Source organism: Plectropomus leopardus, chromosome 3 (genome assembly GCF_026936395.1).
Source record: "Plectropomus leopardus strain MGB_pleo_1.0 chromosome 3, ASM2693639v1, whole genome shotgun sequence".
In the NCBI taxonomy this organism is placed as follows: Eukaryota; Metazoa; Chordata; class Actinopteri; order Perciformes; family Serranidae; genus Plectropomus; species Plectropomus leopardus.
In genome coordinates this window covers 23,777,426-23,804,065 of record NC_142178.1, presented here as the reverse complement: position 1 = coordinate 23,804,065, position 26,640 = coordinate 23,777,426, and the positions used below count along the sequence as shown (strand labels likewise).

The window sequence follows — 26,640 nt, the reverse complement described above, 5'->3', positions numbered from 1 at the left end:
AACTGGGGATTAGATTCAGAACCCCAAACAAGATATGAATGTGAACAGTCCATCTTGGATGCTCAGAACTTAATAAAGGGAATCCAACGCATGTTCAGCAGAAATACTGTTACCATCTATGCACAGAGTGGACAAAGCAGAAAGGAAATCACATTTGCACCGTGAAAACTCAATAACAGAAGTTGATGATTTGCTCACATTGTTTTTGCAAAATGCTTGACCTGTGCTAGAGGAAGTAGTAATCCCTATTTGACATTATTTGTGAGCAAGAGACTGATCCTCTTTGGTCTGAAATGATACGAAGCAATGTACTGCATGTATAAAATTTCAAAATATTCAAAATATATATACACGCACACATCAGCACTACTCTACCTCCATCTACCTTAAAAAATGTTTAAACATGTTTCTGTTTGCAGCTTTCACTTGCACAATCACCTATTTTACAGCAACAAGTTCTGGAATCAAAACTGCACACAACTGCATCCACTGAAAGAAATGATGAAGCCAGAGATACCACTGCTGTCTGCACAGTGATGTGCCATGATTATGTTTTTGGATACATGGCCCAAAGCCCAAGAAACTGTATCTTGTGTACTACCTGCTTGTCATGGTAATTTTGGGCCAAAGAGCAAATACTGGTGAACAAAATTTTAGGAATCAATGTCTACTTTTGTAGTATACATGCTTTTAAAAAATTTTAATAAGTGCAACAGCTAATTATGTAGCACACATGTGAGTATACAAGAGCTGAAGGCAAGCTGGTAAAGGACTTTGGATGTCTTTACAAGATAAATATCTCCACACTGTCGGGTGCAGGAATGTTACACTAACCAATACAATATATTGACACAACAATCCGGCACCCAGCCTGTCGCTAACCATAAAAACAAAGTGACAACTGATTGCAGAACAAAGAGTTGCAGAGAAGACACATAATTATGCTTACAGAATGAACTTTGCTCTTTCAGGTTGCTTACCAAGATCTCTCATTGAAATGCAACTGTGCAAACTAAATTAAAATTCTCCTCACATGAGAGCTGTCACTGCACCCGCTGGAAGTGGCTGCACTCATGATGGACATTTCTTTGCCATGGCATGGCTTTTGTTTGTCTTTATGGGATTTAGTATAGAAATACCACCATATTTCAACACTATGGTCATACATACCCCCCACTGTCACCCTTCAGCTTAAGGCTGTTATTTTACATATGCAGTTATTTCTCTATGATTCATGAAAGAATTAACCATGCTTCAATACTGAATCAAAGTGCAGCTATCGATTCTCTTCACACTCTGATGTCCCAAAAACAGCACCATTAAGGTGGAATTCAGGTTATGCAACAGTCATCAAATTTCCATCTACTTCCATATTTTTGTTGCGCTATCTTCCCAAACAAACATCTCCATACTGATGATGAAGCATTATCGATTGATAGTCAAGTTCGTTTCTAACCGTCTACTGAGAGTAACAAGCTAACAATATTTGAAAAAGAAAACAACAGGATTCAAATAATCAAAAGATAACACTAAATGACAAGCTTGCCGATTATTAAAATGCAATTCCTGGCCCTTTACCTGGTTCTGAAGAGTCCAAGCTTTGCACGGATGAAAACGAGAAGCATTGCGGGAGAAGCAAGGTAAGCAAGCTGCTGACCAGCCGCTGTTGTTGAGTGAGTCTGCTGGCCACCTTCCTGCCTACCCTACTGACTTCCCTCCCCTCCTCTTTACTCCGTAAAGTCTGCAACACCCTGCTCCAATAACCCCTGACCCACAGGAAGTAGACACAATGGACTGAAAATAACACACCACCTCCCCTGGCAACAACTGCCCACCCCAACCCCCATTATGCACCGCCTCTACGCTACAGTACACCTACAACACGCTGGCCCAAGACAGGTGGGTAGAACCAAAAATACCAGCCACTATTCAATGAGCTGTGCCCACATGCTAAACAGTGCACCATCCCACTGCAAGTTCCTGGCATGGCTTTTGAGTCACTCCTGCACATGCACAAGTGAGATCTACCTATATTACTATAAATATGGACCTTCTGAGAAATGCATTGAATGTTTCAGTAAGAGCCTGCAGTGGAACAGCCTTGCAGCTCTCAGTGAAGCACAGTTTCACACTACAGCAGGGTTGTGGGTTGAGCGGCAGACTCGTGACAGTCCCACTGCTTCCTGTAGGGGGACCAGTGCATGGTGAGATGGATGACTTCTCCATAGTTAGGCCTAAAAAGCATCTGTGGGTGAGTGTGTGGGCGTATGTGTGTTTATATGTACGTTTTTTTTTTTCGTTAAATGAGGCCATGTTGTAATTAATTTGGATTAAATAAATTATTATACACCAATTACACAGAAAGTCTTGTTTATACACTTACAGGCTTTTTGATTGATAAGTCAATCAGGCTTTTAAAAAGCTGGACAGCAGGTGCATTGTTAATACTATGTTAGTCCACTCTGTGTGTGTCTAGCCCAATCCTTATCCATGCACTGAGCACCAGCAGTCTAATCCAATCAGTCCAATGAAAATTATTCCAAATCACATTTAGTGGCTAGTAAGAGGTTGCCTTGGACATGATCTAATTAGCCCCCCTCTTGCTTGAGTCCATCCACTAGGAAATGGATTGAGATGCCATACACAGAGATAAGGAAATGGACTCTAATATGCACTTCTGTGTTGCCAGTGGTGTTGCATTCAAAACAGTGGCACCTTGTTACTCATACCGTTTTTGCACCAAAATTAGTAAGTGTATGCTGAGACCAGGATTCCTGTCGCTTAAGGCAAGGTAGATTTAAGACTTTTTAAGACATTTTTAACACTATTCGGAATTAAGTTTAAGACCAATTTCCTAATAACCAAAACTGAAGAAGGATCGTTTTATTTTGCCCAGATGATTATTGTAACATAAGGCATGCCTTTTTTTTCCAGTGGTTAGATTAAGTTAGTTTATTTACATCCTTTCATCCACATCCAATCCTTTTAAAAGTGAAAAACATGGACAATAATGAACATATTATATTATCATCAGAGTATCTATTTGGTTTACAAACAGAGGTGGGAAATATCTGGCATTTCTGGATTGTTTTTTCTCGATTTTGTGTTTCTTAACCTGCATGTGCAATTTCATTAGTTGGATTTCTTCTTTTGCAATGCAATGTCAGAAAAAAAAAGATTCATAAAATTCTACTTCCCGTGTCTGAGCATTTTTACTTTGAATACTTAACTACTACTTAAACTCTTTAAAGATTAATCTAAGTGAATTTAGCACCAATTATGGCCTCATTTTTAGATTAAAGAATTCAATGCATTTTAAGACATTTTAAGGCTATGTGGGAACTTGATTGGCTCTTTAATGCAGGTAAAACCTGTTACTTTGAATACTTAACTACTACTTAAACTCTTTAAAGATTAATCTAAGTGAATTTAGCACCAATTATGGCCTCATTTTTAGATTAAAGAATTCAATGCATTTTAAGACATTTTAAGGCTATGTGGGAACTTGATTGGCTCTTTAATGCAGGTAAAACCTGTTAAAAAATGGACAATAGAATGCTTTCCTATTGCCAGTAGACCAGACAAGAATGTCTTTCTGTTTTTTCTGTGTATCATGTTTGACATCACAAACCAGCTGGAAAAACAGTTAGTAAACAGTAAATAATGCGTGGAGGCCAAAGAAAATGTTAGGGTGATTACCTTTTAAAAATGCTTATTTAGTGTCTCTCGGTATTGTTAAAAGTTTGAATGATGTTTGAACCCTGCTTGAACAAAGATGGGCGGTATTTTGTGGCAACTCATCATTGCATCGCACCAACAAAGGAGCTAGCACTAGAGCTTCCACCCAAGTGTTGTATTTCCATCACTGCTGACTGAAGACAATAAGAGCTAGAGTTGATAATTACCCGTGACAACTGCAGTCATTTTTCCAGGAAGTAAATGCCGATTATGACCTTTACCATCAATTACAAACTCCAGATGTTAGCAGGTGTTGGTGTTTTTTTGTGCAGTGGTAAAGGAGATTTATTCACACTCTCTCTCTCTCAACTTAGTGTCGACTAAATTTTGCTGCGTTGACCTGGATGTACGGTATTTTGTGGCGGCCCGTCATTGCCTCACATCGGCAAAGGGACTAAATTTAGCACGTCCACCCAGGTGTCATTCTTTCATCACAGCCTAAGGAAGCTGATCGGAGCTGAAGGCGATGAATTCCTGCGACTACAATAGAGCCATTTTTCCCAGAAGTAAATGCAGATTGTATCCTCACTCGGAAAAAAAAGGCATTTTAGTAGGTGTCTGTGGGTTTTTTTTTGTCCTGTGAGGAAAACAGCCAAACAAGAGATGAAACAAGATTCAAGGACAATTTAGATTCTGTTCTTCCAACCAATGAAAATGCAAAATTATAAAATAAATAGGAAACTCAAACAACTAGAAAGTAGTGAATGCTGTTATGAAATAAGGTGCTGCTGCATATATTATTTCGTGGTGTCTCTCATCGATCAGAGATACAACATGCTTATTCTCAGTACTTGCAATAGGCACGTTTGGTGTCCTGTTCTACGAGCTGAGCTGCTGAGCATGTCTAGGCACGTAAGTTAAAGACACACCTCCTTTTTTAGCCAGTCCCCTGAAACCGGCACACACCTCCACTCTCTGTTGTCACATTCAGATGATACTGCTTCACTTTCAGTTGAAAGAGAATGTGTGTGGTGTGAACACATACCTCAGAGGTTGTGTGCTGCATGTGTGTTCATGCGATTCCCGTGCAGTGATTCACATTTGGGGAAGAATGTGAGGAATCCCCCATACACACTCGTTTTAAGCCACCAATACAGGCGGGGAAGGCAGCAATGCAAAATATTTTTCCAACTAAGCTATTACGCAAACGGCCCCAAAACAATGTCAGCATTTTTAAAACATTTCCCTCACTCTTTAGCTTTGCGTTGGCTTCTGTGGGTGTGTGCTCGCATGCCTGGAGATTGGTCCTAACAGCTTGCACTCATTCACACTCAACTCACCTGCACTCACCATCTCTTGTGCACACAGAGGTTTAATATTCCAACCTTTTTGATGTCTGAACCCCTGTGTTATTCAACCATATCCGTAATGCCCACTGAAGACATTTACGCATTTGTGCATTTTAAGTTTAATGACTGCATAATGCATGACTGCTGCCTGCAGAGGCCGAAAGGCAGGTTTTGAAACCAGTTTTAACACCATATCCATAATCCATTACCTCCTCTATCGACTCAAAAATGAACTGTCCTGACTTCTTTGACCAAAAACTGTTCCCAATCCAAAAAGCTTTGATTGAGCATTGATGCTTCCAGCACCTTTGCTGAGATTCAGCCAGGTAAAGCCATTTCTGTCTGTCCTGCATCATCAGAACAGAGTCTATCTGCAGAATCAAATGGTAGCAAAACTAAGAAGTTATGAAATTTGTGCACTAAACACTTAAACAAAGCTGGTTTCCATTAGAAATAAACAGCATTAAGACAACATCCACATGGTTAAGAACAGTCTTGTAAAACGAAAATGATCTCCATATACACAAACATTCTAGCACTCTCCATTCATACTAACATGCCCGAAAACATATATCACACGACCGTTCTTTCATGATGTAATTCATACGCAATGTAAACAGGAAGCGGACTGTCCACTCTATGGTTGGATGCTTGGTTTCAGAAAATGTTACGAAAATGACCAGGGATTTTCCTTTTCTTGGATGGATGATGAGATGGTGAGATGGTGAGATGGTGAGAGATGAGAGATGATGCGAACTGTTTCTAAAAGTATCGTAAGTAGATGGCTGTCAAGGTGGTGAAAAACAAACTGGGTGTCACTACAAAGCAAATAAGACAACAACCTATACCACTCCAAGTTAAAACTATATAAATGTTACACTGATGACATTTTGTTATTTTGGGAGGAGAGGCAAGGTGAATTGATGGACTTTGTGCCACATCTCAACAAAATCTTATGTTTCTTAAAATTCACATGTGAATACAACTCTGATAAAAATATTTTTTGGATTAAATCATTTATCAAGAAGAAACTGGGACCATTCATCTACTCAAAAGATATGAAACGCAACTCAATACTGCATGCAGTAAGTCACCATCCTAGACAGTGAAGGATAATATTCCAGTTGGCCATTTATTGCTGCTCAGATGTTGATCTCTTTTTTTCTTAAAAAAGCAAATATATACAAGCACAGACATATTAGAGCGGTACCAGCCATGAGCATTATCCATCGCCAAAGGAAGTCACAACATTGGAACAGCAGTACCCACAAAAGAAAGATAAAATCACAAAAGGCATGTAGACCTAGCTCTTATGTTTTGGCTTGACATGCTGTGAATGGTAAGAGCCAATTTGAAAGTAAATGTTGGTGTCTGTGTCATCGTTTCCAAAAATCTCAGTTTCTCAGGACTGAAATGCAATCCTACAGTTTTCAGAATAAAATGGTGTCAGCAGTGTTTTCAAGGGTCTTTGTTTTAGGCACCTCAAAGTGCCGTAGTAGTGTGGATGCAAGACGTAGACTCACAATCTTAAAAAAAGGAATAATTAGAGTGAACTTTCATCTGCTGAACAAAGTATTGTAAGGATATTTGTTTCCAAACGATCCAGTTTATTCTTAGCAAGTTCTGTACATGAGGTATTTTAATTCTGACTGGACTTTTAATCTGATTATTAGAGGAACAAAATACCCTGTATAAACCCTGCTTATGATAAGGATAGCGAATTCACAGCAATACAAAACAAATCATGTTCAAATAGGGCGCCTACTCTTCATGACAGGAACTAAAATGTCGTCCAGATCAGCAAAAAACAAATCCTAGCCAGGCAACATTTGCTCTATTACTTAAGTATCTTTCTCTCTTTCTTGTAATTCATAGTTATTGCTCCTCCAGCATGGTGAAAATGCACTCACATCAGCTTGTGGTGGCAAGGGTAAAATCCAGGTCACCAATCAATACCTATTACCCTACAGAGTAGGAAACAACATTAAGCTCAGGACACAGATAAATACAGGTTGTGCATCTATTATGTGCATTGTGTTTAAACCCTTAGGTCCAGTTTTTGTTCATTTTGTAAACACATCAATAAAAGTAGAAAGTGAACATATCTCTTTCTCTTTCAGCTTTTTAAAAAATGTTTTTTTATTCCAATCATGTCTCACATCGCGGCACAAAAGTGACAAAATATCCGATTTCTTGGTCAAATGACACCAGCTGTTTGTGAAAGAACAAGTATCCAACTGTCTTTATGTTTATCTGCTCCTCCAATAAAGAAACATAAACAGAAATGCAGTGTTTCTCCCTGACTGACACACTCACACCGCAATTACTGTGGCTCATTTATATAACCAATGGGAATCTTTGCTGAAAATAAATCCCAGACTCAATGTACTTAATTACCCTTGTTCATACAGTGCCCTATTCAATCTGCATACTCTGAGGACAGTTTGTGAGTGCAGATGGCAGCCCACTCTCAGCCATGAGAACTAAAGCTGTGCTAGAGATAAAGGCTGGCTCATCTGACTTCAGGATATGTAACTCCCCAAAACACACGTTTATCACATTCCCACAGTATCTCCTTGTTATTTGGTCCTTCAGTTTGAATACTGTTTTTTTTCCAGATAAGCAAGGAGGTCAAAATGTTGCATGTTTTGCTCCTCCACAACCTTGACACTTCTGTCCGCTGCATTCTTTCTTTTGATTACCTGCTCTCTCTCCTCTGCCGTTTTCATCCTATCTGCCTTTGCTTCTCCTGCCCTCGCCAATCTAAGCTCTTGCTCTTGAGTCACATGCACTTGTCAAAGCAGCATCGTTAGAATTCAACACATTCCTTTGGCATGGCAGATTTGGTTCACATGATCACGCTGTTCCTTGACCGCTGACGAGAGGGGCTTAGACAATTCTCCTTTCAGCCCCTATTGGCCTGGGCACAGCCTAACATTGCAGTTCATCCAAATGTGTACATAACAGTTCAGAAAAAAACTGTCACAGCAAAACACAAATTGTTGAATATATAACACAAACCAAATCATATGCTAAGAATTGTTAAGTTTTAAAACTGGCCAAAACAAAGTCTTATTCAAGAGGTCTCGGAGACTTAAAATACGTCTATTTTTTCAATTTCAGCACACCTAATGAACAGCTAGTGCAACTTGTACTACTTAATAAGTTATTATATGCAACACAGATGTTGAAAAAGCTATAATTCATGAGGCAAAATTGTCCTTTAAATCCCAGCCAAATTGCAAAATGTGACTTAAACACCTGGAACTAAACCTGCTGATTATAAAAAGCTTATGTTGGAAATTCCCTTTGCAACTTTGCAGAACTGTACTTGGACACCACATCACAGATGAATGTTATTTATGGACCATAACATTTTCCCCAATTGGGTAATTTGCAAATTTCCTCTTGCATTTACCAATACACATATTTGTCTGTGTTCTCAACCAAAAAACATAAGTGAGTTTTGTATATTATATTCCCAAGTTGTAATTTAAAGACAAGTAATACAAAGTACCAACCTTGAGTTCGGCTTGGATTTTAAAAAGTTAGCTGGTTATCCAAATGCCATGGGCATGAGCTGAGCCATAGATAGTCACAGTATTCCACAGGTTTCTAAAACACACCAGCAATGAGTGTAAAAAGAAGAGCAGAGTGCCAGGGAAAGTTCAGACAAATGCCAAGAAAGTAGGTGGACAAGGGGAGGAGGTCCTCCTCACTCTCAGCTTCCAATCAGGCTGGAAACGAATACTCTCTGAGAGCAGGGGTCTGCTGCATCTCTGTGTCTCTCTCATTACGTGTGTGTGTGTGTCTGTGTGTGTGTACATGTGTGCAAGTTTAACCACGTCCTCTGGCTTGAGGCCAGGCCAAAGATATCGGGCAGCACCATAGTAGCTCTAATGCAATCAGGGACAGTGGCCACAACAGGACCAATGGTGAATAGCAAAGAGCCATCCATCTTTCTTTGTCCATTTCTGTCTCTTCTGAGGATTCCTACTGATTCCTGATTTGAAAAACAAATTACAGGACAAATTAATCTCAATTAGATACAGACGGCATCTTTTTTTATTGAGGGCCTGTCTGAGTCACAGTAACTTGGGAAATTACACAAGTCAGTACCAATATTTCGCATCTGGTCTCCAGGCTGACACCCCAACACCCCCTCTGTCTCACTCAGCCTGTCCTCAAGCCGGAACTAACATGCACACATATTGGTGCACAAACTACAGCGCAGAGCAAGTGAAGAGGGGCAAAAACTACCATGACAGCAGCGGGCTATATTAAGGGGCTGCAGACACAGCGGCTGGGGTCAGATCACACAGCACCACATAACTAGAGTGCCAGCTGCATGTGTGTGTGTGCGAATGTGTGTTTGGGGGGGATGACAGGTGAACCTTTAGAGTTAAATGTGAGCAGATACAGTCGCACATATTTCTATCTTCAAAAGCTGCCCTCTGACCTGATCACTCAGATCATCCAACATTGTCAAGGACAGAACTGGTTCCCTGGGAAAGTCTCTTTTAAAAACTTATTGATAAGTTTAGTCATTTGGTTCTCTGCATCTTGAATCTGCCATTTCATTCTTTGGTGCACAACTCATAGTTTTAACACAGTGGAAAATTTCTTGTTGACATCTCAGATATTTGTTTAAAATAAACACATCCAAAAAGTAGCCTACCTCACAAAGATAACAAGATGTCTGGCAGCAACTTAGACTAACATAAAAATCATATCAGCCAGTATTTTATCCCAATCCACAATCTGTAGCTATGAGGCAAGTTTAAACTGATAACAGCAATGACTCGTGACAGCAATGACTCGTGACTTGTGAGGTCACGAGTCATTGCTGATTTAAAACTCTTAACAATCTGATAAGGCAACTAATTTTAGAGCTGAAGCAAGAACTCAAATTATCGAGTAGTCAATCAACAGCATCACGAAGTGTTTTGATAATCAAATGATTTCCCTTTGAGAAAACACCAAAAAATTGAAAGGCTACAGCCTCTGCTTTGGTTCAAGATGTAAATATTACCTAGTTTTCTTACTGATGATACTGAATGTCCTTTGGCTGACAGGTGAAGATGTCATCTCGGACTCTGGGAAATCCAGCAGATGATAAACATAAACAATTTCTTTTTCATTGTCTTTGTTTCTCATACAGGTTGCCATCTAATTGACATTTGAATATTTGCTTGGATATAAAGTAATAAAAAGGATAGCTTTACTATTTACTATTTGCTGCATTTTTTTGACTGCTTGAAAATACAATACAGCCCTTTTATTCAGGGGCATTACGTGACCAGGTACTGTCACCGGGTACTATTGCTTTCCCCGTGTGCATTTGTTTTCTGTCTCTATCACTTGCAGTCATAAGCTCAGAGGAGATTCGTTAATGTTTTTGACTGAGAAAATGATTTTTTTCCCGTAATTTCAATGTGCAAGCGGCACTAGTCTCAGGTAGCCTGACAGAAGCAGATGGGTTACCACAAGGCAAAGTGTCATTGGAGCAAGTTAAAAAAAAATAGAATTATCATACTTTTAAATTGTTTTTTTCATGTTGTCATAAAAAGACCTAGAGTGAATACTGTGAGTGGACTGCATGATTTCTATAGAAGTGATTTTTTTAGACAGGATTTTAAACAGAATTGATCTGTCCAAAGCTTTTATATCAAAATAAGTGGTTTCCACTATATCTAACAGAGATAACAATTAATGAATTAATACAAAATAAAATCATCAGATCAGTGAAAGAAATAATTTGTTGCGTTTCAGGTCTCCTTTTTATACTCAGATATCCAGATTACTTAATAACTATTTCATGAGACAACCCACAGTAGCAACACATAATTGATTATTTTTCATATCTAAGCCAATCATGTTCTCTAAGTCTTCCTGTGAGAAAAGATGTTTAAAAGCAGCACACTGACCTTCTGGCAAAAACTATGTAATTTATTAGCAAGCAATGTATCTGATGCCTCTTTAAAAAACTAGTCCAGAGAGAGGCTGCATTAAAGTACAAACAGGTCATTCTCCAAACAAGGCAATTAGAGCCAATTTCATCAAGCAGGTGTGTTAAGTCATCCGTGACCATGTGTGTATCCCTGGAGACTAAGCTAAAGAGGTGATAGTGGTCTCTACGTGCAGTGAGTTTAGAGGGCCTCCTGTTGGTGAGGAGCAGGCTTTCAGAGAGAGCCAACTGGTGACCCATCTCAGTTCTCATGAGTTCTTGTTGAAGCCCATCAAGCAACACATGTGCACCTCAGCTCCTGCTTGACAGGTGCGCTACAGTGATAATAAAGCTTAGTGTTAAAGTTTCAGTTTTAAAGCAAGCATGCATCATGAAAAGGCTTTCAAAGTACACAATTCCTCAGTGAGTCACTGATCACAAGCGAGTCATCTTTTGTGTCTCAGGGTATGTAAGACCTTGAGAAACACAACATGGTATATAGCCTGGATGCCACCAACAGCACCGACCTTTTTCTCCTTGTTTATAAAGAGCAAAAGGGGCAGCAAAATGTAAAGATGGGGTAAAGGGGGAAAATGATTTTACAAGAGAAAAGTAGAACATACAAACATAAAAAATTACAATATCAAGGCAGAGAGGATGAATAGAGAAAAAGAGGGAGTGCATGAGACCTCCTCTTCTCTCTTCACCCGCCATCTGGTAGCCATCAGCGCCTCACACAGGAAGGGGCGGCCATGCCTTGCTGGGGCGCCAGGGAGCGGCTCCTCTTCCCTCCCGTTGCTGCAGAAACAACAATCAGCCAGTGCATTGCATTGCAGTGGAGTGCAGTGCAGTCCAGCCCATCCTAGCCTAAGCTGAACAACCAGCAGCAGCAGCAGCAGCCCAGGACCAGGCGCTCACACCCCAGCAAGACCAGCAAAGAGGAGCACAGAGCAAGAGCAACCTCACATTCCTGCTGGCTGTGCCTGCCAAGAAGCACTGGGAACGGAAAGAAAGAGGGAGAGAACAGAGAGCTGCTCTCACTGGAGGCTGCCTAATGGTGTTGCTTTGAGAAGCACTCCAGTCTTTCTCATCTCGTTTGCTCTCCTTTCACTGTCCTCAACAATGATGACAAAATTATTGATTGCCATTGTGCTGTATCCCTGCTTGCATGTCACTGCATACACATCTATAGTCCTACAACATAAGTCTAAAAAGTTTCTCCTGCTTTACAAGAATTTAGGGAATGCACACAATCATAAATTTGGCCCAACTTCTGTTAGTCCTTTGTTTCTCTCAAAACAGCAATCTGATGGGAACAGAGACCCTTGAAAACTTTTTGTCTAGTTAATGTAGTAGACCATCTTTGGCCATCTGTGTTCTCCTACCAGCCCTGTTTTATGTCCAGAACAAACTACAAATCCACTCTGGAAATAGAAAGCAGCCTTATGACACACACTATTTTTACTGCCTGGTGTCATTCGCTGAACAGTTGGAACAAGAGAAACAATGTAGTGCAAGTATGTGAACTTTTAATTCGAGGAATTCATCTTTGAAATGAATCTATATCGCACCATTCTGATCAATCACAAATGAAAAAAAAAAAAACACATGATGATGTGTACAATTAGCCATGCCAAATAGTTGAGAGGTTTCAGTCATCTGCATTTAATAATAGCTGCACTTGAAACTGTTCGACTTGGCACAGCGACAAATAGCACAAAAGGATCATTTTACAACTCAACAAGAGCATATTCCAGCAGAAAACACGGTTTCTGCTGGAAGTTTCAAACAGGAAAACCGAGTCTGCATGAGAACCAGTACTCTGCAGTCACACCACGAGCTGCTGGTGGACTTGGCACACAGGACAGTAAACAGCTGCACCAGGCAAAAAGAGACACATCTGTTTACAAAATGCTCCGTGTCAGCCTTGACCTACTAATTGAATCCAACAGTCTCAGGGCTACACCAACACAAGTTTGAAGAAAGATAGGATCATGTAAGTAAAATGTTTTTTTAAGAAATTGTGCATGATCTCTACATAGCGCCACTCATGAGGCAAACAACGTATAGATAATGAAGCACTTCTTTAACTTGATGCACCAGTATGCATAAATATGTTTACACTATAACACAATTAGTTTGTTGGACATTTATACGCTGTGACCATTTTTTATTGATTCTTGATTGTCCTGAATCAGCAACTTTCAGCTGAAAATAAATTCATAAGCAGCACACTCTGAAAAAAGCTATTGACAGAGAAGCTAACAATGAAGGAGCTAAAAAAATCAACTTTATTTGGAACCTGTAAATCGGTGTGTGCTGGAGTAAACAATGGTTTAACGTGCTTTGAAAAGCTGTTCAATCGCTCAAGAATCTGCATGGAAAGTTATGCATCGAAGTATCAAGTTTACATGACAAACAAGTGAATATCTCCTGGGAAATGAGCAGTATAGGTTAATGAAAGTTAGGACAAAGCTGGACCGGACTCAAGTTTACTCTACTTTTATGTTGTCCAAGCTATCTGTATTGTTCTGATGCAGACAACAAGATCCTGCCAGATGCTACTTACAATTGCTGCAAGACAGCACCAAACAAGAGACACAAAATTCAATTATTTATAAAGCTGCGCACTTAGTTGATGCTGTTTTATATCTCTTTATCATTGTAAAACTAAGCACACATGCATAAGCTCCATTTTAACCCGAACAGATAGACAGTTATGGATGTAGAAATTCCTTGAATTACTTGTGTATCCTAAAGGAAAGAAATTACAACAATGTAAATATAAAGAATGAGACAATGCATTACTTTCACTTATTCAAAATTAAGCTTGTGAATGCACGGTTGATTGAAATGAAATAGATTGCTGTGTTGATTTTAAAAACAATAACGGAATAAGGGAAATTGGGAAGAAAATAAACTTTTTTTTACCCAAGCGGCAATCTCCAGGACTAAAAAGGGAAGTCAATGCAGAAGTGCCAAAAACTGCAGTTTCTCTAATGGCTACTTGAGGCTGGTTCCGAAAACACGTCAATGCCCAACTTTACCCCAGTGATAAAAATGTTTACAACCTGGTACAAAAAACGTTTTGGTCTCTATAGCTAATTTCAACATTCATTACAACTGCACGGGCTGGATTTTTATAATCTCACCCATTTACATTTTATTAGAGCTTAAAGTTGCTCATATTTAAGGTAGGGCTGCTTGAGTGACCAACTGTCTGCAAGTAGCTGTTTCAGTCTGTGAGTCAGCTCCTCCCTCTTTGCCCAAATATGGTCACTTTTGGCTCCAAACAAACCAAGACAGCAAGGTGCACAGTAGCTCACCTGGTAGAGCGGGCATCCCATGTACAAAGGCTGTGTCTTTGCGGCCACAGGTTGGAGTCAAATCTGCTTTTGCAACCTACAGCCCTTTGTAGCATACCATCTCCTCTCTCTCCCACTATAATCCTACAGCTGTCCTATCTAAGAAAAATAAATAAACAAAAAACCAAGACAGCAACAGCCCAAATGCCGAACTCCAGGCAGAACAGGACTCCACAAGCCAATGGTGATGTCACAGTGTCTATGTCCATTATTTCCTACAGTCTATTGTTTTATGATCAGACAACATCTCTAACCTTACAGTTATCTTTGTATCTCTCCTCTTACCATTTCACACCTGGTCTAAAGCAAGTGTGAGGTGCATGCATTCTTAACACACATTCTTCTTTTATAAATACCACTTAGTGTGGGAAATGGCATGCGCATGGTATTTGTGCATATGTATACGTCTGTCCCTAGGGCTAGATTTGTGGGACTCCAAAATACTTCTGCTAAAAATGGAAAGGAAATTTTTTTGAAAACTTGGCAACCTTTCATTATCTAATGACTCAAAGATAACATAATGTCAGCTGTCAGTGAGCCACTGTCTAAGGGCTTTTCTGTATGCCATGTCAAAGTTTGTGTCAGGAAATCTGCAGTGTTTTCTATCTAACCACCAACTACTGCTTTTATGTACTTATTTCTTTAACATGGAAGGAATAACCATAAACTGCTGCTGATAGCACCACGGAAAGACAATAAGATTTCCAAAATACGTACAGTTGGTCAATCTATTTTTACTGAAAGACCCCTTTGGATAACTGGAGTGATATTTTCCAGAGCCTCAATACTTTGATACTCAAAGTATTGAGGCTACTACTACTACTACTACTCAATACTCTGTCCAATAAAGATGATTAAGAGACAAAAAAATAAAGTAAAGAGGTGAGTCTTCTGTTCATAACACATTTCAAACAAAATCTCATTTATGTGAGGCAGCAAAACCCTGCTGGCATATTTACCATGTGTCACAAAAATACTATGCAGTGCCAACTTTCAGAGGGCTTTGCTCTCACTGGCTGTTTTGCTTTTGTGGCTGTGTTTTCCTTTGTGATGCAACGACATGATTTCAGGCTTACTACACTCTATAAATATCCAGAAGAAAACAGAGACATGTTCTATTGTGTTTTGAAACAAAGGCCTAAACACCAGTTTGGTTCATAAAATATGTCAACAACTGAAAGAAAACATCCTCAGTGCATCTGCTCTCTGCTGTTAAAATGAAAACTTTGAGAATTTACTGATCTGATTCTCAATAGCACCGTTTGTGAGTCCTTACAGCCCAAATTTGCTGGTAACTACAATGCAACTGATAGGCCTATGTATAACACAGTGATGATAGTCTGGGTCTGGGACAAAAGTGGGCCGGTAAGGATAACTATTGTAGTAGCACAGACATTAATATTTAATGGTTATTTGTTTGAAATGGACATTAAATAATTAATGGCACATGCAATCCATTTTCAAGCTGTGGCAGATCACACAACAGTAGTCTGCTCGCTCCAAATGGAGAGCTGAGTCGTTATGGCAGCCAGGACACGGTCCAGTAATTTTTCTTTGTTAGCCTAAGAGGCTAATGCTGCACAAGAACCCCTCTGTTGCATCCTGTTCACTTTGCTTGTTTGTTTGTTTCTTCAAGCATGTGGGGAGGGGGGGGGTTTAACAGAAAGTGAGTGTTTGTTCTCTGTTCCACTTGCTAAGCAGATTTAATGAATCCTCTACTTAATCAAAGAGCTATGGCTTTGTTTTCGTTTGACCGCCCTGTCACATTGGTCGCATACATATTTCTCTTTACTTTGTGACAACTGTTTCCAGTCAGCCACAGACAGAAGTAATGATCACAATGGTGTGTACTGTAAATGCATGTTTCCTCAGCTGAGAGGACTTAAGACCAGCATGGAGTATGTCCTCAGGCTCTCTTTACAGCCATCAGAGGAGGACCTTCAGGGTTCAATATTTTCCTTCTTCCGGTCTACCCAGCAGCCTCCTGCTTAGGCTCTGAGGCCCTATTAAGGGCTGGATGAAGCGTACAACAAAACCCTTATCTGTGTCCAGTGGGTACACGGCAGTGGTCTACAGGGATTATACTGGTCCATATAGCTATGAGCAGTGGGAGGGAAAACACTGAAGAGATGCCCAGCTATATTAACATTTTGAAATCTGAAAACCTGAGAAAAAGTGGTTTTATTTCTTCCAAATATATGAGGAAAAGGCAACGAACAACTTAAAATGTGTGACATGTGTGGGACATCTCTTGCCAGCATGGTCATGGTATTTTTTCCCCATGTTATCGAAAGAAATCAAACCTATTTGCTCAGATTTCAAAGGGTCAAATAGCTTGTGAAAGGTGTCTGAACGCAGCAAAAGAAAACTCATGTTGAGGTTTCTATGGGTTAAGGATATGAGATATAGTCAAGAACCATTATCACCGTAATTTTACATTTACCACAATGCTGATAAACTGAAGATACTTTTTAAAAGCTCAGGTTCCTTGACAACTTCAAAAAGCGCTCCATGATCAACTGAAAGATTATGTTTTACATACACTAAACTATTCAAATGAAAACATTAGTCCTCATTGTGTTGCATCGGTCTTTGTAATGAACTAAGATGGAGAGTAAATGCAGGACAGAATGGAAACATGTCACTATGATAAATGGGTATTTCAGCATTTAGGCGACAGCGCTTGAGAGCAGCTGGGGAACACTTGTAAACATACCGACATTTGAAAAATTAGGTTGGTGGGTCATCCTTGAAAATCAGTACATTTCTGTGGTTCATAATCCTTTTACACGGTTCCCACACATTTTCATGGACAAAATTTCAAAACTTTTTCATGACTTTTCAAGGACCCATTACAATATTTTTCCCACTTGCCTGGCAATTTTCAGTCATGACAGATTCAGAAAATGAAACTTTTGTCATGGTAATGTAAATGTTGTCACACATCGAAGCATGTTAGAGCTAACTTAATGTTGTTAGCTACATGAAATAAATCCACAGTTATGTTACATTATGTGGAAGGTTATCCACAGAGGATAATTGTAACAATGTCATTACAGACAACAACATTAAGTGACTCTTCCAAAATGCTCAATATGTTTTTCTTATTCCATGACATTTCCAGGCCTGAAACAGGTGATTGTGAAATGCCATGACTTTTCCAGGTTTTCAATGACTGTGGAAAACCTGCTTTTAAAACTGCAGCTTATTACTGGCACCATGACATAAAACAATTTGCTCAGTTTCTCATTACAACAAAATAATAACATATTTTTTTTTGCCACTGGTGGACATGCAACCAATCAGCTGAACTGTCATCGAAACGACATATAATCTTGTTTTTATATAACAATATTATGTGGCAATGTGTTGTCACATGTACACCATCTCTAAACAGAGCTGTGCTGAAAACGACTTTGCAACTTCATCTCTACATCTCCTCAGGTCTCTGCTAACATACTGCAGATGTGGTGAAGATACCTGTCTTCAAGCTGTTCTTTTGAAGACGGTTTTATAAGTGAACCCTGACAGAAATTCACAGATTGAAAGGTAAGAGAAATGAAAGAGGAAAAGGAGAAGCAGATGGAAAATGCAGTGTCAATGAAATGGAAAACCGCAGAGGATACAGTTATGACAAACTCTGGCTGAGAAATGTCCTACAAAAGCAATTGTGGTTAGATACCTTCTTACTGCCATTGAATGAGACATTAATGGACAGGAAGCTGTGAATCTTTCTCTGAGAATTCAGACTGCAATAATACATTAATACATTTCTAAGACTGTATTTTAAAACCTGCATACATTCTGTTTATAAAATGACTGAGTTGTTTAAGAGACTGCCACTCAGACTGTATGGAACGTGGAAAAACTGTGAAACTATGAACCTTTTCAACAAAACTTTGCGTGATTGGTCAACATCAGGTTAAAATGAATGAGAATATTGCCTCCTCACACTTGCTTCACTTGTTATAAATAGAGCAGCAACATTCTCCAGCTTGTCAAGCCCATGGTGGTTGGGGCTGCTCAGACACACTCGGGTCTGCTGAACTGCTTACACCTTTGAGCTCACTCAATCAGCAGCAGAGCTCCAGGGGCAAACTTTGCCCTGAGTGGTTAATCAGGTAAGCAAGGGCCCCCGGCTTCTTGTCTGCTGCTGCTCAGTCTGGACATGGGGCTTATAAAAGAGAGCTGAAGGTGGAGTCAAGTTCACATACTTTTATAATGTGTTCTTTTCTATTCCTATTGTTCAGTTTTTTCAATTCAGTCATAAGACAAAACAGACAACCTTTAACCCCCTTGCATTTCAAAGTGGTATTATTGTTGGTGCCACGGAGTATGTTAACATGCATAAAATTGTCTGATTTTTGCACTTATTCCAAAAAAGACAATATTCCTACTAAACTGTTTACATGACAGAGGAAAAGAAATATTTTACAAACACTTCCATTTACATGCAGCCGTGCATACTGTGATTCACGTGCCCCAATATGTTGTTGTTATCATGTCAAAATATGGAAAAGTAAAACAGCTGGAGTCGCTTGCTTTCTGTACATCAAAATAGGATTTTTTTCAGTTTCCTACCAGTGGCAAATTTGTTGGGCCATGCGAGTTAAGCCTCCCTCTTTTCATTACTTCACCGTCTTGAAAAGGTCAGCACGCATATGTTGATAGTCTTTCATAAAGTTTAAAAGCAAGAGTGTTTCTCTTTCCGACTGAAAATGTGGGATTGTCTTTTGCATGCTTTGCAAACTGCTGCTGAGTTGGTTTGTGTAAAATGTGTCCGAATCAACACACAGCGTCGACCATTAACAGACAGGAGGCTGTGTGTCACAAACTGCGATGAAAACCTGAGAGACCACACGAATATGCCGATTTGGCTGTATACATGCCCAAATAATGCTCCTAAAACCCAAATAATACTGACATATCCCTTACGTCTCAATCGGAAAATGCAAATTTCAGAAACTGCCTTATTCTGAATATTTTAACAGAATATGCTGTTTACATGACCCACATTAACTTCAGAATATTGTCATACTCGGAATAATACAGGCATATTGGTGTGCATGTAACCATGGCCACTGTAGCAAAGACAACTGGATCGCTTTCTGTTTATTTAAGCAGCAGGGTTCTGTTTCTTTTGCTGGGAAGGGTTTCCAAAGTTACCTGCTGGAAGTAACTCCAAAGAACTTACATTGATACTCTTTGGTAACCGGGGATAGGGACTTCTAGCTAATGGGAAGCAAAAGTGCTATCTTCTTTTCAACACAAAACAGGGAAATCGAGCATTCATTTTCCCAGAAGGCTGTTTCCAGTGGCAAACAGAACTATAGGGAACCAGTCCAAACACTGATGGCGTCATTATTCTAGTCATTACATTGTGCAATCAACATTTCCTTCATAATGATAAGTTACAGCAAAAAAAAAAAAAAAAAAAAATCCCTCCCTATTTCAACCTCAAAGGTCTAGAGCCAGTGTTTGGTTTGTCCATATTGGGTTATTGTGGAACAACATGATGAACTCCCTTGAAGAGGACCCGCGCGGTACGTCAACATAAACGGCTCATTCTAGGTGACTAAAACACAACAGTTCTTATTTTCAGCTCATTATAAACAAATGAAAACATAATTGTGAATACTATCAATTCCCCTAAATCCTACACACTGGAATTTTCAACCTCTAAATGTTCACTTTAACAACACAGAGTGCCTCACTTGTTCAGAGTGGATGCTGTGATCTGGAGAAGGTTTTATGGTAACTACATTATCTCGATTATCTGTTTAAATAAGATAGGACAACTGTTGGACAATTTACATGGAAGCCTAGGTTCCCAATGGTTGAAAATGTAATCAGGCTAGCTGGATTATTCTGCTGATCAATCCAGTTTTCTATCAACTGATTTATCAGTGTCTCTGTGATGAAACAACCGCATAAAAAGTAAACTGTCTTTATGTAGTTGAGGCACTTGTCTGGCACCAATGATCAACACAGGGTATCTGGTAATGTGAATGTTTTTTTTGATATATCCTGCAGTCAATGATAATAATTTTAAACCAGTCTAATATATGTGGTAATCTAACTGTAATGTCATCACTATCTGATCAGACCCTCATAGGCGGAGGGAGACAATTCAAGTAGCACAAACATCTGAAATCATGAAGCGAGTGTGTCCTATGGTTTTAATTTAAAACTGAGTTGCAGAAAAGCTAGCAGCAATGTGGCACAGACTGATGTTGCTTGTCTTCCAAGCAGCAAGACGTGACAGTGAAATGATTTTAGTTATGCGTCTGACACATTTGAAATTCACTCAAATGATGACAGAGGAAGAAAAAGAGTCTCTAACAAACAGAACTTCACCATCATTACCTTCTCCCTGAGAGAGACAAAGCTAAAGAGTTGTATTCATTTCGTTTTAGGGTCACTGGGTTTTGTTCTGATCTAGAATGTATGTGATTCCCAGTGAATGCAGTTAACTAAGTTTGGGATAGGGAAATATAGTGGTCTTCAGTCTATGCACCAGTAACATGAAGATAGCATTATCTGAAAAAACCACAACATTTTTACTATGGTCAATATTCAGATTGGTTATCACAAGCCGTCCCAACTTTGCCAACAGACACTACCATATGATTGGCATCAAAGACATCACACACTTACATTCAAATGCCAAAACAATTCCTTGATTCAGCCTTAAAATTATCCCACTAATCCTTGCTACCCTGAATCCACAATGCTTCATTACTGCCTGCATTATTTTTTTCTTTTTATTTTAGGCATTAACTCAAACAGCTGGTGGGGAGTTGCTCAATAGGTTACAGTTAATCAATTTGTCATTGACCAAAAAATGATAGATAGAAAACATTTTTGTGAAATCTGAATATATATTTTGCTACTCAACATGGTTACAGAGGTAAAACAAATAAATATCTCAAATATCTAGCAAACTTTGAGTCAATATTTATATGTAAGCAGGAAGGTAAATCGTGATAGAGAAAGACATGGTCGTCATCAAAAAAAGACTAGAGTACATCCCAACCAATACACGATTTTTGACTGATACCGACATTAACATTGAAGACTTTTCAAAAATCTTTGAATTGCATATCAGCCGATTAACATTTTCTGTCTTTCTTTCCTTCTTTTTGGCCGATCTACTGGGCAGGACAAATTTACAGTTCACCCTGTTTCAGAACATACCTTTGGAATTTCTGCACTTAAATTTCTTGTCACTGGTAAGCTGACATATATAGCCATGCCAACATGTCTGAAATTAAGTAATATAAGCCAATACATTGGACATTAATGCTGGACACTAACGTCAAAAATCTCTAACAGAAACCTAAGATTGGCACAAGTTTTGGAATGTCTAAAACCTGACGGCTCAGGTATCTGCCATAAATCAAGCGTAAAACTGCAGTTAGAAATGTGACTTTTGTTGGGTCTAAAATGCTATTTTTGTTTTCACTCTTATGTAGACTACTGAATTGGGCCTCCGTGGCCAACTCTTTCTTAATATGTGCATCACCACCTGTTATGATAAACCTGATAACAATCTAGTCACAAAAGGTAATTGCAAAATGGGGAGGGGGAGGATACAATCATTGGCTTGTAGTGGCTAACCATCAATTCACTTTGCAAAATTCCTCAACAATAAAAGTCACTAAAACAAAAGAGCATAGTTGTTTGCAAATATAAAAACAAACAACAATGTAGATTGCTGATCTGCCGTAAAACACTCAAAATTTTCTCCATAAAACCAGCATCAGAGCGGTTCCCATGCTCCTCATAACACACTGTGAAATGGCCTCTAGACTATTCTATGCTACTGTGTCCAGAAGAACGTTATAAAACTGGAGCAGCAAGCTGCTAATCCCCTTGAGAACAATTAAGTCCGCCACCAGCCTGCTATTTACTATGTTGAGAAAGAACGATTCTGTGTCATTAGCTAACATTTGGTTTCAGAGATTATATCAAGCGATTGCAGAAGTGAGAACATCCTGATGTGGGAACATTAAGTTCTCATCACAGCATACTAAACAGTGGGGTGACCTCTAACATAAAAAAGGGGGTCATTCTTCCTTCAAATGGTAAATAGGATGTCATTACTGGTCAGTGTTATGAAGCTTTGAGTGATAACCCCTCATAAGGGCAAGCAGTAATGCAATAAAACTGCTCACAATAAGTGAACTTAGATTTTGACTTCTTCTACAATAAATCTGACTTCATTCTGTTATGAATGTGAAAAATCCTTGTGAAAACCCTGTCTTTGTGGTTAGATTTTAGTTTTATTGCTTTCATAAAAAACACTCCATCGGACCTGTGGTTCCTGTGAAAACATCCCTCCTCTCAAGTTGCGGACCCTGTAATTCAAATATCAATAACAGAGATATCCGCTGATCCACAAAGAAAGCATATAGACTTGACAGCTAACGTGCTACTGAGGTTATTTGCTTTTGCATCTGCGCTGCTGTTGGTTGTGAAATTTTCTTCCAAGTGCAACAAATAAGCAGAGAGAATCGCAAACAAAACAGGGATAGCTCACTGCCAGAGCGATAAACTAATGACAGAGAAAGAGACATGTATTGTCCTAGGTAATTATGTATTACTTTACAGACTGTAACACTGAATTATGTGTTTGAGCAGCCTGAGTGTATAAGTGTATGAGTGATCATGCATTTTTTTGCACCAACGGGGTCATCTTTTGATGTATTCCGCCGTTGTTTTGTAAATCATTTAACCCTTGGCGTGACCATCTACCACCTTTGACACAGAGAGCACTGACTGAGACAGCACAAGCACTGCTTCAATAATAATCAATATATTTTGTGATCGGTCCAAGACAGTCTCAGAGGTAATGCTTAGAGATTGGATTGCTGCCCAGTGGCATAAGCTAGCCATTATGGAGGCTGTCTCAAAGGAAAAGCCTCAGGTTTGACCCAAAACAACAACGATGTGCCTTGCTGAAGTACCCTTGAGTAAAAGAATACCAATGTGACTTTTACTTATAGTAAAGTCGATCTCATTGTTATGAACTACGAGGCAAACCTAACTCTGAAAAGTCAAAAATCTTGCAGAAAATGGTAAATCGTACTTGTTGAAATGCAGACAAGACGAGGCCTACACAATGTGTCACTGCGCCCAACCGTGCACACAAAAAGTGTCCAGGGAAGTACTGACCCATTTTGTGCAATGGGCTTTTTTTATTACAATGTAACAAATAGGATATAAAGTGCACTTACGTAACGTCTCAACTTTTTTTCAGGAGGAGACTTTCTCAGCCACCCTGAGCACACCACATCTCCCCCACTCATATCTGCTCCTTTCTTGCTCTCCCTGGGAGTTGGAGCGGAGATTGCTGTGGCTTCGTTTGTTTTTGGGAGTGTCTTCTTGTTACCTGAAAAAAAGAAACGTTGACACAAAACTCAAACGGCGACACAAAAAGTTGAAATGTTTGTGTTTTTGAAAGCAATAAATACCGTCACTCCTTCTTCGAAAGTCGACTCACCGACCAGGCGGTTCTCTGAAATGCACAGACCAGATTTTCCACGAGTTGTAGTCAAATAAACGGGTATATCCTGAGCTTGGAGTTAATATAAACCTCCGCGGTACCGCCTTTTGTACAAATATCAACGGTGACTTGTGTATTATGTTCAAACTGAAAAGCTGTGGGGGCAAAAAAATAGGCGCAGGCAACTGAAAGTCGCTAAGTTTTGTTGTTATATGTAACGCCTCATGCTAATTCCCGTCAAAGTGGAGCGATTCCCAGTTGGCGAGATCAGATATAAATGTCCCACAGTGTACCGGTGCATAGTTGTCGTTTCTGCGCAAATTAAAACAATCTTCACCGTGAACACAGTGGTTCCGCCGAGTTTCCTTACCAGTTTACTCCCATGGTTCCTTAATTGTGATTGACAGGGTGGCTCCGTCTTTCCCTAAACTCACCCTCCTCTGAAACATGGCGGTGTCAAGCTAACAAGGCTAACGGCTAAGCAACGGATATTCGCACATTTCTTCAAATTAAATATCCGGCTTTTCTAGAACGTTACTATCAACGGTTATTGCACATATTTTGATGGATAAAACGGACATTTTAATTTAAGTTACGTGTAAATGTGCTCATTTATCCCTTTTTGCAGCCATAACTATCCACTGTCATTCGTTTAACTCTCAAGAATGCTCCCTTAAGCTGATGAGAGATTTATTTTGAAAGTCCGTATCGGATGTTACATTGTAGCTGTGCTCGCTTAGTTACTGGTCTCGAGGACGAAATGGGGAGGCGGCGGCGTGCAGGGAAAACTGTAGAGCTCCAACCATGGGACATGTAGTTCAAAAATCGTTTGTGTTCCGTCCTAAAAAACAACACATGACTCCCGGGTGGTTTAGTAGATGAAACATGATGTGATATAGCCGTATGCACCCCTGGGTGACCACAAAAGTGGCTTCGGGCAGTTGCAGAAAAGACAAAGAAAGACGCAACCTCCGCGTGAACAAAAAGGGCCAAAGAAATCATTGCACGTGTAAACTACACTATCCACAATGCGTGCTAATTCCCAAAAGAAAACTAGCTGTAAAAATCGTGCAATGTTGGGGGAACCGTAGAAAGGATAGTGCACTCATTTACATTGTCTTAAGTGTATTATTTCGGCATTCTAGTGGTGCACTCTCTAACTTTACATATTAGTTTTATACATTGCATTGTAGCATAAGGCACATGGTTTTATAGTTTTACATACAGCACATAATACATGTTCTATTATATATTTTTACACACTCAGCACAGTATATATTTTCATAATTTAATTCTAATTTAATTGTCCTTATTTATATTTTTACATATTTTTTGCTTGTTCTTATTTCTACTTTCTAGAATTATCTATGCTTGGCATCTGAGCGACTGTAATAAAGCACAATTTCCCCCCAGGGATCAGGAAAGTATTTCTGATTCTGACTATTCTGTGTGGTGCCATTAGAAATTAGTTTTGATCAAAAGGGAATTCTACATAAAGACATCCAGTATGTTTTAAATATCAAATATTTAGTGTATTTTAAACCATGAAAACTGCTAATTATATCTGAGAATCTTGTCTGCATATGATTGTTTCTTTGGGACTGTTTATTATTTATGAGAGGGCGGGGTTAGAGGTTAAGCACTGGGGAGGGACTAAATGTTTTTATTTTGGCTTAGTAAAAAGGTATACAACTTTAAATGGCTGTATTTTGTATTATTTAACTGTAGATTTTTAAAGAAAACATGCATGTTTAAAACAAAAAAAACACCAAGATTATACTATTAATCATAGCCAGAAAATGTGAAAACAGAAATCCAAGGCTTTTTTTTTAAACTTGATTTTGTCTTCAAAATGTTAACTTTTCATTACCTGTTATTACATAACATTAACAAACACTGACTGGTAAGTTTTTAAAATCTTATTTATAGTGAAGGGAGAGTGATTTTTTTTACTGCAAGTCACCCACAGAGGCTCAAGGAAAAATATTTGTTGCTTCTGGAAGGGTCAAAACAAAACAAAACAAACAAATTAAAAAGTCACACCCCAGCCAGCCCCGCCTGTGATAAGTCATTTTTGAAAATAGCTGGATCAGTGTTGTTTTATAGGCTACTTTGCAAAACCACATTGGTGAGAAAAACATTATATATGTATGGTTAATATTGATCTGGTTTACCATATCTGATCAATATGGGCTCATCACAGCATCCACAACTAGTCTAATCCACAAGCAAAGACAAGATCCCTGTGGACTCAGAATGGTATCTGAGGAATCTTATTGGAATGCTATTGTAATGGTAAACACTTTCCCCCAAAGGATGTTCCCTGTTAGTCTATGATTAATGACTTTGCCATTGTACAGGCACATTACCTCTTTCGACAGCCTCGGTATTGATGAAGAAATGGGGAGCAATTAAAGGCTGCAGACACATTACACCGATTCCAGTTAATGAATTCTTTTTCATGATACCGTATATTTAGGAGCACAGCCCAACATGAAGTAGCGTGTGTCATGTTCTTGATGCATGAAACTAGTGTGGTATTGGTCTAAGAAGCTGTGCATTTGTGTCTGTGAAGCCGGCTTTAATTCTGTCTCTTGCTGCTGTGCATAAATCTTTAGTTTATGGGCTTTACAGCATAAATGTGCTCAACTAAAGACATCTGAGTCGCAGCACTCATTTATAACCACACTCTGCAAACAGGCCTGGCCTTATTTACTGCCAGTGCATGCCAACTGATTATGTGCACGTATGCAATGTATGAAGCTATAAACATTTTTCAATATTACATTGATT

At 39.2% G+C, this 26,640-nt stretch overlaps 1 protein-coding gene across 11 annotated transcripts in view; it reads right to left on the bottom strand.

Annotated features, from left to right (window-relative positions):
- gab1 (GRB2-associated binding protein 1) overlaps window positions 1-24,316 on the bottom strand; it is a 69,935-nt gene extending 45,619 nt beyond the window's left edge. For 2 of the 11 annotated variants that reach the window (XM_088075907.1, XM_088075909.1), the window contains exons 1-2: window positions 23,816-24,286; window positions 23,579-23,733 (exon numbers count right to left, since the gene is read on the bottom strand). In XM_088075907.1, the coding sequence (XP_087932033.1) occupies window positions 23,579-23,650 (72 nt within the window). In that variant the 5' untranslated portion in view covers window positions 23,651-23,733; window positions 23,816-24,286. Of the gene's footprint in view, window positions 1-1,578; window positions 1,733-8,548; window positions 8,810-23,578; window positions 23,734-23,815 lie in introns of those variants that run through there. The other 9 variants (XM_088075904.1, XM_088075908.1, XM_088075905.1 and 6 more) reach the window with 8 other exon arrangements.
- Window positions 24,317-26,640: the final 2,324 nt, after the last annotated feature.